The sequence below is a fragment of the Mobula hypostoma genome, chromosome 27, assembly GCF_963921235.1.
Source record: "Mobula hypostoma chromosome 27, sMobHyp1.1, whole genome shotgun sequence".
Taxonomy (NCBI): Eukaryota; Metazoa; Chordata; class Chondrichthyes; order Myliobatiformes; family Myliobatidae; genus Mobula; species Mobula hypostoma.
In genome coordinates, this window is record NC_086123.1 from 38455066 (window position 1) to 38467389 (window position 12324).

General features: G+C 46.1%; 1 protein-coding gene across 1 annotated transcript in view; it reads left to right on the forward strand.

Annotated features, from left to right (window-relative positions):
- LOC134338400 (seizure 6-like protein) overlaps window positions 1–12324 on the forward strand; it is a 445108-nt gene that overhangs the window by 282133 nt on the left and 150651 nt on the right. Inside the window, exons 5-6 of the mRNA XM_063034201.1 lie at window positions 50–235; window positions 9613–9781. Of these exons, the coding sequence (XP_062890271.1) occupies window positions 50–235; window positions 9613–9781 (355 nt within the window). The remainder of the gene's footprint in view (window positions 1–49; window positions 236–9612; window positions 9782–12324) is intronic.

Genomic DNA, 12324 nt, shown 5'->3' on the forward strand with positions numbered 1-12324 from the left:
GAGATTGGATATAAGATTTTGCTGTGACTCCTATCATTTTCTCCCACAGTTTTCATGCTGAGTTGCAACTTTCCGCGGCGACCCAGTTATGGGGATGTGTCCGTGTTGGATTTGCATGCCGATGGTACTGCACACTTCCGCTGTAACCCTGGTTACCAGCTCCAGGGGCCGCACACACTGACCTGTATGAATGCGTCACAGCCACACTGGAACACCAAGGAGCCAACCTGTCAAGGTAAACTTCAGAAAGTAATGGATTTTACCAAAGGGAGAAACTGCATTAAACTATGAGTCTCCTAGAAATCACAGCAATCTTAAATACAAGAGATTCTGCAGATGCTGGAGGAACATTGCAGATCAGTCAGCATCTATGGAGAGGGATAAAGAGTCAATGTTGCAAATGTTTCAGCCCAAGACCCTGCCCTGCAGATGGGTCTCAGCCCATAACATTCACCCAATTCCTTCAGCATTTTGGGTGTGACTCACAATCTGAATATCTCATTTTCAGTTTCCCATCTAACTGGAGAATCCATAAAATATAGTTTGAATATTTCAGTATATACTGTAGACTTCCTAACGATCGGGAGAAACCAATCAAGTACTGACCAAACTAAATAATAATAAATGGAGAAAGTGATAGCAAACTGTCAGCCCGTTCTCAGCCTGTTTCACTGTGACCATTTTCCAAACTGTCAGCCCGTTCTCGGCCTGTTTCACTGTGACCAACTACCAAACTGTCAGCCCGTTCTCGGCCTGTTTCACTGTGACCAACTACCAAACTGCCAGCCCGTTCTCGGCCTGTTTCACTGTGACCAACTACCAAACTGCCAGCCCGTTCTCGGCCTGTTTCACTGTGACCAACTACCAAACTGCCAGCCCGTTCTCGGCCTGTTTCACTGTGACCAACTACCAAACTGCCAGCCCGTTCTCGGCCTGTTTCACTGTGACCAACTACCAAACTGTCAGCCCGTTCTCGGCCTGTTTCACTGTGACCAACTACCAAACTGCCAGCCCGTTCTCGGCCTGTTTCACTGTGACCAACTACCAAACTGTCAGCCCGTTCTCGGCCTGTTTCACTGTGACCAACTACCAAACTGTCAGCCCGTTCTCGGCCTGTTTCACTGTGACCAACTACCAAACTGTCAGCCCGTTCTCGGCCTGTTTCACTGTGACCAACTACCAAACTGCCAGCCCGTTCTCGGCCTGTTTCACTGTGACCAACTACCAAACTGCCAGCCCGTTCTCGGCCTGTTTCACTGTGACCAACTACCAAACTGCCAGCCCGTTCTCGGCCTGTTTCACTGTGACCAACTACCAAACTGTCAGCCCGTTCTCGGCCTGTTTCACTGTGACCAACTACCAAACTGCCAGCCCGTTCTCGGCCTGTTTCACTGTGACCAGCTACCAAACTGTCAGCCCGTTCTCGGCCTGTTTCACTGTGACCAACTACCAAACTGTCAGCCCGTTCTCGGCCTGTTTCACTGTGACCAACTACCAAACTGCCAGCCCGTTCTCGGCCTGTTTCACTGTGACCAACTACCAAACTGTCAGCTCGTTCTCGGCCTGTTTCACTGTGACGAAGTACCAAACTGCCAGCCCGTTCTCGGCCTGTGATGAATTACCAAACTGCCAGCCCATCTCGGCCTTTTTCACTGTGACGAAGTACCAAACTGCCAGCCCGTTCTCGGCCTGTGATGAATTACCAAACTGCCAGCCCGTTCTCGGCCTGTTTCACTGTGACCAACTACCAAACTGCCAGCCCGTTCTCGGCCTGTGATGAATTACCAAACTGCCAGCCCGTTCTCGGCCTGTTTCACTGTGACCAACTACCAAACTGCCAGCCCATTCTCGGCCTGTGACCAAATACCAAACTGTCAGCCCGTTCTCGGCCTGTGATGAATTACCAAACTGCCAGCCCGTTCTCGGCCTGTGATGAATTACCAAACCGTCAGCCCATTCTCGGCCTGTGACCAAGTACCAAACTGTCAGCCCGTTCTCGGCCTGTTTCACTGTGACCAACTACCAAACTGCCAGCCCGTTCTCGGCCTGTTTCACTGTGACCAACTACCAAACTGTCAGCCCGTTCTCGGCCTGTTTCACTGTGACCAACTACCAAACTGCCAGCCCGTTCTCGGCCTGTTTCACTGTGACCAACTACCAAACTGTCAGCCCGTTCTCGGCCTGTTTCACTGTGACCAACTACCAAACTGTCAGCCCGTTCTCGGCCTGTTTCACTGTGACCAACTACCAAACTGCCAGCCCGTTCTCGGCCTGTTTCACTGTGACCAACTACCAAACTGTCAGCCCGTTCTCGGCCTGTTTCACTGTGACCAACTACCAAACTGTCAGCCCGTTCTCGGCCTGTTTCACTGTGACCAACTACCAAACTGTCAGCCCGTTCTCGGCCTGTTTCACTGTGACAAAGTACCAAACTGCCAGCCCGTTCTCGGCCTGTGATGAATTACCAAACTGCCAGCCCATCTCGGCCTGTTTCACTGTGACGAAGTACCAAACTGCCAGCCCGTTCTCGGCCTGTGATGAATTACCAAACTGCCAGCCCGTTCTCGGCCTGTTTCACTGTGACCAACTACCAAACTGCCAGCCCATTCTCGGCCTGTGACCAAATACCAAACTGTCAGCCCGTTCTCGGCCTGTGATGAATTACCAAACTGCCAGCCCATTCTCGGCCTGTGACCAAATACCAAACTGTCAGCCCGTTCTCGGCCTGTGATGAATTACCAAACTGCCAGCCCGTTCTCGGCCTGTGATGAATTACCAAACCGTCAGCCCATTCTCGGCCTGTGACCAAGTACCAAACTGTCAGCCCGTTCTCAGCCTGTTTCACTGTGACCAGCTACCAAACTGTCAGCCCGTTCTCGGCCTGTTTCATTGTGACCAACTACCAAACTTACCTGTGATACAGCGCAGAATAGGCAGTTGAGGCCCTTCAAGTGGTGCTGACCAGCAACCCCAGATGTAACCGTAACGGAGGGGTTCCCATCCTCCTTTTGCCATGGAATCCCTTCGTTTACTGAGGAGTCCGTGGACCCTACGTTGGGAAACCCTGTCCTTACCTAATAACACAGACATCCCACCTCTCCTGGAAGTTCCGGGAGTCTCCCGCACGTTGATAGTGGCTCCCTAATACCCGGAAATTATATACAATATCCCGCAAATCGATTTTTTTGAGAGGGAATGGGAGAGAGAGGGGGAGCATCTTGATTGGTCTCTCTTCGTGCTAAGTAGACCTATCAGTTTTCTTTCTGGGCGGGCTTTACAGTCGACCTCAAAAATAATGACAGTGTTGCTCGCTGCACTGTTTGCAACAGTGACTTTTCTATTGCCTATGGTGGGTTAAAGTGTAAAAGACTTGTTGAGGTGAGTTTAATAGGTGTCATTTGTTCATTAGTGTAGCTAACGTTATTTAAACTAGCTGGCTAGCTGCTAAGGAGCTACACTATTGATATCCTATGTAATGAGGCCAAACTCCCTGTAGATTTGCTTAAAGTTGTAAAAGAATAAACATGATAATAATATAATATATGTACATATTTTAATGTCACATTTTCTGCATATACCCAACTTGGTTTACAGATTTGGCAAAGTCATTAAACAAAGTATTACGTACACCCTTGGAGGTCGACAGGGGGTGGGAGAATATGGGGTTGCAGGAGGCGGGGCTGCTACCTCCCTGAAATTAGTTTTTGCAGGGTGGGATGTCTGATAACAGGACGATTTACAAGGACCCATTAACCTACTAACCTACATCTTTGGACTGTGGGAGGGAACAGCAGCAGCTGGGAAAACCCATGCAATCCACAGGAAGATGTACAGACTGCTGACAGATGATATCAGATTTGAGCTCTGAATTCCACGCTCCGAGCTGCAATGGTGCTGAGCTAACTGCTGTGTTACTTCTGTGCCCCGTACTCTTTGAAGAAAGATCAGCTTGCTGACAGGAGTGGAGCTCCAAGAGTGGGCTCCCTGGGGAACTTCAGGAGAAAACCTTAGATTTTATGTTACTTTAACCCAGAAAAGTGCAGATTTAGATGAGTGATTAAAAACGTGGATTCAGCTCACCCAAGGCACTCGTGCGAGAATTCAACTTCTTTGGTAGACCATGAGACATAGGAGCAGAATTAGGCCATTCAGCCCATCGAGTCTGCTCCGCCATTCCATCATGGCTGATCCTGGATCCCACTCACTCCCATACACCTGCCGTCTCACCATATCCTTTGATGCCCTGACTGATCAGGAACCGATCAACTTCCGCTTTCAATATACCCACGGACTTGGCCTCCACTGCAGTCTGTAGCAGACCATTCTACAGGTTTACTACTCTCCGGCTAAAAAAATTCCTCCTTTCCTCTGTTCTAAAGGGTCATCCCTCAATTTTGAGGCTGTGCCCTCTAGGATTGGATACCCCTACTGTAGGAAGCATCCTCTCCACATCCACCCACTTAGTCCTTTCTACACTCGGCAGGTCCCCACCCCCGCATTCTTCTAAGTTCCAGTGAGTACAGGCCCAAAGCTGCCAAACGCTCCTCACATGTTAACCCCTTCATTCCTGGAATCATCCTTGTGAACCTCCTCTGGACTCTCTCCAACGACAGCACATCTTTTTTGAGATAATGGGCCCAAAACTGTCGACGATGCTCAAGTGTGACCTGACTAGTGTCTTATAAAGGCTCAGCATTATCTCCTTGCTTTTATATTCAATTCTCCTTGAAGTAAATGCCAATATTGCATTTGCCTTCTTTACCACAGACTCAACCTGTTAATTAACCTTCTGGGAGTCTTGCAAGAGGACTTCTAAACCCCCTTGCACCTCTGATGTTTGAATTTTCTCCCATTTAATCTGTACTATTGTTCCTTTTACCAAAGTGCATTATCATACATCTCCCAACACTGTATTCCATCTGCCAATTTCTGCCCATTCTTGCAATCTGTCTGTCCTGCTGCAATCACATTGCTTCCTCAGCACTACCAACCCCTCCACCTATCTTCGTATCATCCGCAAACTTTGCCACAAAGCCATCAATTCCATTATCCAAATCACTGACAAACAATGTGAAAAGTGTCGTTCCCAATACAGACCCCTGAGGAACACCACTAGTCACTGGCAGCCAGCCAGAAAAGCCCCCTTTATTCCCACATGCTGCCTCCTGCCTGTCAACCATTCCTCTATCCATGCCAGTATCATTCCTGTAACGCCATTGGATTTTATCTTGTCAAGCAGCCTCCTGTGTGGCACCTTATCAAACGCTTTTTGAAAATCCAAGTAAATAACATCCACTAACTCTCCTTTGCCCACCCTGCTTGTTACTTCCTCAAAGAACTCTACCAGATTTGTCAGGCAAGATTTCCCTTCACAGAAACCATGCTGACTTTGACTTATTTTATCATTAGTCTCCAAGTACCCCGAAACCTTGAACTTAATGATAGACTCCAACACTTTCCCAACCATTGAGGTTGGGCTAATCGGCCTATAATTTCTTTCCTTTTGCCTCCCTCCCTTCTTAAAGAGTGGAGTGACATTTGCAATCTTCCAGTCCTCCAGGACCATGCCAGAATCAAGTGATTCTTGAAAGATCATGACCAATGCATCTTTTATCTCTTCATCAACCTCTTTCAGGTCTCTGGAACGTAAACTATCTGGTCCACGTGACTTATCCACCTTAAGATCTTTGAGGTTTGCCTAGCACTTTTTCCTTTGTAATAGCAATGACACTCACCTCTGCTCCCCGACACACACGGACATCTGGCACACTGCTCGTGTCTTCCACAGTGAAGACAGATGCAAGGTACCCATTGAGTTCATATGCCATTTCTTTGTCCCACCAATATTATTTTCCAGTGGTCCAATATCAACTCTCACCTCCCTTTTACTTTTTATATAACTGAAAAAACTTACAGTATCCTGCTTTAAATTATTGGCTCATCTGCCCTCATATTGGCCAGTTTGCCCTGATGTTTCATCTTTTCCCATCTTGTGGCTTCTTTAGTTGTGTTTTGTTGCATTTTAAGAGCTTCCCATCATCTAATTTCCCAGCAAGCCAGGCAGCATCTAGGAAAAGAATGCAGTTTCGGGCAAAACCCTTCAGTAGGACTGGAGAAAAAAAGCTGAGTAGATTTAAAAAGTGAGGGTAGGAGAGGGCGAAACACAAGGTGATGGGTGAAACCTGGAGGAGGAGGAATGAAGTAAAGAGCTGGGAAGTGTATTGGTGAAAGAGACAGAAGGCCATGGAAGTAAGAAAAGGGGGGAGGAGCACCAGGGAGAAGCAATGGGCAGGCAAGGAGATAAGGTGAGAGAGGGAAAAGGGGATGGGAAATGGTGAAGTGGGAGGCTGGGGGGGGCATTACTGGAAATCGATGTTTATGCCACTGGGAGATCCCGCTTTTGCTGGCAGACAGAGCGTAGGAGCTTGGTGAAGCGGTCTCCCAATCTACATCGGTTCTCACCGATATACAGGAGGCCACATCGGGAGCACAGAAAAGTGGCCACCCATTTAAATTCCACTTCCCATTACCATTCCGATATGTCCATCCATGGCTCCTCCACCCATTTAAATTCCACTTCCTATTCCCATTCCAATATCCATAGCCTCTACCTCCGTCAGAATGCAGAATGAGGACATTCTTGGGTTGGAGGAACAAGACCTCATATTCCGTTTGGGAAACCTCTAACCTGATGGCACGAACATCGATTTCTCAAGCTTCTGGTAATGCCCCCACCCCACCTCCTTCACCATTTGCCATCTTCTTTTCCCTCACTCACCTTATCTCCTTGCCCACCCATCACCTCCCTCTGGTGCTCCTTCCCCCTTTTATTTCTTCTATGTCCTTCTGTCTCTTTCACCAATCAACTTCCCAGCTCTTTACTTCATCCTTCCTCCCCGAGGTTTCATCTATCACCTTGTGTTTCTCTCTTCCCTCCCCACACCTTTTAAATCTACTCGCCAGCATTTTTTCTCCAGTCCTGCTGAAGGGTTTCAGACTGAAATGTCGGCTGTACTTTTTTCCATAGGTGCTGCCTGGCCTGCTGAGTTCCTGCAGCATTTTGTGTGTTTTACTCAGGTTTCCAGCATCTGCAGACTTTCCCTTATTTATCATCCAACTTCCCATTCACTTTTGCTACCTTATATGCCCTTTCCTTGGCTTTTATGGAGTCCTTAACTTCCTTTGTCGGCCACAGTTGTCTACCCCCTCCCATTTAAGAATTTCTTCTTCTGTGGGACATATCTATCCTGCGCCTTGTGAATTATTCTCAGAAACTTCAAACACAAGGAAATCTACAGATGCTGGAAATTCAAGCAACACACACAAAAAATGCTGGTGAACGCAGCAGGCCAGGCAGCATCTCTAGGAAGAGGTACAGTCGACGTTTCGGGCCGAAACCCTTCGTCAAGACTAACTGAGAGAAGAGATAGCAAGAGATTTGAAAGTGGAGGGGAGGGGGAGATCCAAAATTATAGGAGAAGACAGGAGGGGGAGGGATGGAGCTGAAAAGTTGATTGGCAAAAGGGATACGAGGCTGGAGAAGGGAGAGGATCATGGGATGGGAGGCCTAGGGAGAAAGAGAGGGGGAGGGGGGAAAGCCCAGAGGATGGGCAAGGAGATATAGTGAGAGGGACAGAAGAAGAAAAAAGACAGAAAAAAAGGGGGAGGAAAGAAAAAATAATAAATAAATAAATAAATAAATAAATAAATAAATAAATAAATAAATAAATAAATAGATAGATAGATAAATAAATAAATAAATAAGGAAGGAAGGAAGGAAGGAAGGAAGGACTGGGGTACGAAAGGGAGGTGGGACATTAACGGAAGTTAGAGAAGTCAATGTTCATGCCATCAGGTTGGAGGCTACCCAGACAGAATAGAAGGTGTTGTACCTCCAACCTGAGTGATCTCCTAGTGGCCACACATTTTAATTCCACATCCCATTCCCATTCTGATATGTCTATCCACGGCCTCCTCTACTGTCAAGCTGAAGCCACATTCAGGTTGGAGGAACTTTATATTCCGTCTGGGTAGCCGTTATATTCTGTTAATGCCTCACCTCCCCTTCGTACCCCATCCCTTATTTATTTATTTATTTATTTATTATTCTTTTCTTTTCTCTTTTTTTTCTCTTTTTTTTCTCTTTCTGTCCCTCTCACTATAATCCTTGCCCATCCTCTGGGCTTTCCCGCACTCCCTTTCTTTCTCCCTAGGCCTCCCGTCCCATGATCCTCTCCCTTCTCTAGCCTCGTATCCCTTTTGCCAATTAACTTTCCAGCTCTTAACTCCATCCCTCCCCCTCCTGTCTTCTCCTATCATTTCAGATCTCCCTCTCCCCCTCCCACTTTCAAATCTCTTACTAGCTCTTCTTTCATTTAGTCCTGACGAAGGGTCTCGGCCCGAAACATCGACTGTACCTCTTCCTATTGATGCTGCCTGGCCTGCTGCGTTCACCAGCATTTTTTGTGTGTGTTCCCAGAAACTTCAGCCATCTAGCTCTGCCATCATCCCCACCAGTATTCCCATCCAATTCACCTGGGCAAGCTCCTCTCTCATGCCTCTGTCATTCCCTTTATTTCATTTGGAGCACTATATTTGGAATGGTTAATAAAAGAGCTCTGGTCACTGGATTGTTTTAATGTGTTGCAAAGTATTATAGACTGTGAATGTGCATAAATAATATTCACTTTGCTAGATTCTGTAAAATAAGCAATAGAGAGTTGGAAGTGCTGTATACTACCTCTCCATGTTTAAATCTGGTGACTTCAACATCCTGCTCACTGTCACATGCTTTATACTTTCATTAAAAGTGCATGAGTCTGTATAGAGTCATAGAGAATTATACCCAGAAAGAGGTCCTTTAGCCCATCTAGTCCCTGCTAACCCAATCCCATCTGAACGGACAATGAATCCATTTACACCTCCACATTATCTTTTGTTCTCCTTTTCACAACTTACTTTACACCAGGACTATATCCCTCCAAGCGCCCATCCAAACTTCTCTTAAATGTTACAATTGAACCACTTCCACTGACATCTTGTTCCACACTCACACTACCCTCCAAGTGAAGGAGTTTCCCCCTCAGAATCCTCTTAAATATTTCACCTTTCACCCTAAACCTATGACCTCTAGGTCTAGCCTCACCCAACCTAAGGGGAAAAAGCCTGCAAGTATTTGCCCTATCGATACATTTTTTTATTGAGATACTGTATGGAATAGGTGAGGAGGGGAGGAGAGATGGAAAAGTGGAGAAGAGAGATGGAGAGGTGGGGAGGAGAGATGGAGAGGTGGAGGAAGCTATTGAAGTGAGAAACAAGATGGAGAGGCTGGGAGGGGAAATGGAGAGATGAGGAGGGGAGATGGAGAGGAGGGAGGAGAGATGGAGAGAGTGGGGAAGGGGGATAGAGAGATGGAGAGATAGGGAGCAGAGATGGAGAGGAGGGGAGGGGAGATGGAGAGATGGAAAGGTGGGGAGGGGAGATGGAGAATTGGGAGGAGAGATGGATTGGTGGAGGAAGCTATTGAAGTGAGAAACAAGACGGAGAGGCGGGGATGGGTGAGGATGTTAATGGACTCCCTAAATAACATGCACTTTCCTGTTCCTTCTTTAGCCCTCTGTGGTGGTACAATATCAAATGCTACCATTGGAAGAGTATTGTCTCCCAATTATCCAGCAAATTACAGCAACAACTTAACCTGCACTTGGACAATCGAAGGTACCAAGGGGCAGAAATTCCATATGCACTTTGAAAAGATCTCCCTTGCTGGAAAAGGAGACAGGTAAGAGTGGCCATTGCTCTTTATCAATCTTGTTCAAGTTGTTGTTGCTGTGATCATTATCGACTTGCCCACACCGTCCAACATTCTAGTGAGTGCTGACACCATCAAGTGGTCAGGAGACATCCTCTCACATAGACAAAATTCCCAATAATTTAATCAATGCTAAGACCAAGGATATGACCATTATCTCCTTGCTGTGCACAAGGACCACTCTGAAACCAAGGTCGAGACCCTTCGTAATGAAACATTGATTGCTTATTCCTTTCCGTAGATGCTGCCTGACCTGCTGAGTTTCTCCAGCAATCTGTGTTACTCTGGATTTCCAGCATCTGCATTCCTCGCTTGTCTTTAACATGTTACAAAGGTGCCTACATATCATGAATGCTAAATGGCCTTGAGATTCATTTTCTTGGAGGCATTTACACAAAAATAAAGAAATACAATAGAATTTATGAAAAACTATTCATCAATAAAGACAAATAGTGCAAATACTGTAAAAAAAAATTGATAACATCAGTGCTGTAAGGGGAACTACAGATGCATGAGAGAGGAGCTGGCCAAAGTTGATTGGAAGGGGACACTGGCAGGGATGACAGCAGAGCAGCAATGGCTGGAGTTTCTGGGAGCAATTCAAATGGCACAGGAAAGATATATCTCAAAGAAGAAGTATTCTAAAGGCAGGATGACACATCCATGGCTGAAAAGGGAAGTCAGACTGGTCAGCAGCACTGGGGCTCCACGGGGGACTGTCTTGTCGCCCTTTCTCTTCACCATTTACACTACTGTACAGAGTCTTGTCATCTTCAGAAGTTTTCGGATGACTCTGCCATAGTTGGATGCATCAGCAAGGGAGATGAGGCTGAGTACAGGGCTACGGTAGGAAACTTTGTCACGTGGTGTGAGCAGAATTATTTGCGGCTTAATGTGAAAAAGACTGAGGAGCTGGTGGTAGACCTGAGGAGAGCTAAGGTACCGGTGACCCCTGTTTCCATCCAGGGGGTCAGTGTGGACATGGTAAAGGATTACAAATACCTGGGGATATGAATTGACAATAAACTGGACTGGTCAAAGAACACTGATGCTGTCTACAAACAGGGTCAGAGCCGTCTCTATTTCCTGAGGAGACTGAGGTCCTTTAACATCTGCCAGATGATACTGAGGATGTTCTACGAGTCTGTGGTGGCCAGTGCGATCATGTTTGCTGTTGTGTGCTGGGGCAGCAGGCTGAGGGTAGCAGACACCAACAGAATCAACAAACTCATCTGTAAGGCCAGTGATGTTGTGGGGATGGAACTAGACTCTCTCACGGTGGTGTCTGAAAAGTTGCATGCCATCTTGGTCAATGTCTCCCATCCACTACATAATGTACTGGGTGGGCACAGAAGTACATTCAGCCAGAGACTCATTCCACCGAGATGCAGCACAGAGCATAATAGGAAGTCATTCCTGCCTGTGGCCGTCAAGCTTTATAACTCCTCCCTTGGAGGGTCAGACATCCTGAGCCAATAGGCTAGTCCTGGACTTATTTCATAATTTACTGGCATAATTTACATATTACTATTTAACTATTTATGATTCTATTACTATTTATTATTTATGGAGCAACTGTAACGAAAACCAATTTCCCCCGGGATTAATAAAGTACGACTATGACTTTGAGTATGACTATGTCTATGACCAAAGCCAACATAAGAACCAAAGAAAGGGCATATAATAAAGCAAAACTTATAAAAACCAACAGAAGGCAACTAAAAAGACCATAAGGAGCAAAAAGATGCAATAGTTAACCAATAATATCAATAAGTTAACCAATAATATCAAATCAGATACAAAGTTTTTTTTCAGATAGATTAAGAATAAAAGAGGAGTGAGAGTAGATTTTGGATCACCGGAAAATGATGCTGGAGAGGTAGTAATCGGGGGGAAGGAAATAGTGGATGTACTGAATAAGTACATTAGACCGTAAGGCAAGGGTCCCCAACCTTTTTTGCACCGCGGACCGGTTTAATATTGACAATATTCTTGCGGACCGGCCGACTGGGGGTGGGGGGGTGTTCAAGTAGGGTTAAACTCACCTCAACATGTCTTTTACACTCAGGGTTGCCAACTTTCTCACTCCCAAATAAGAGACAAAAGTAGCAGTCAAATCCCGGGACACTTTACCCCAGGAAAGACTACCATGACCATGAAGCCTTGCGCGGGCACCTGTGACGTGCACATGCATGACGTGCGTATATGTGACGTGCGCATGCATGTACGTGCTGATTTTTTCCACAAATCTGTTTTGCCTTCATCTTCCCGACTACACTGTACATACATTTATTTCTACTTCATATAGGCTGTGTATTTATCATATCATTCCTGCTTTTACTATATGTTAGTGTTATTTTTGGTTTTATGTGTTATTTGGTATGATTTGGTAGGTTATCTTTTGGGTCTGGGAATGCTCAAAAATTTTTCTCATATAAGTTAATGGTAATTGCTTCTTCGCTTTACGTCATTTCAGCATGAAAGATTTCACAAGAACGCTCTACCTTAGCGGG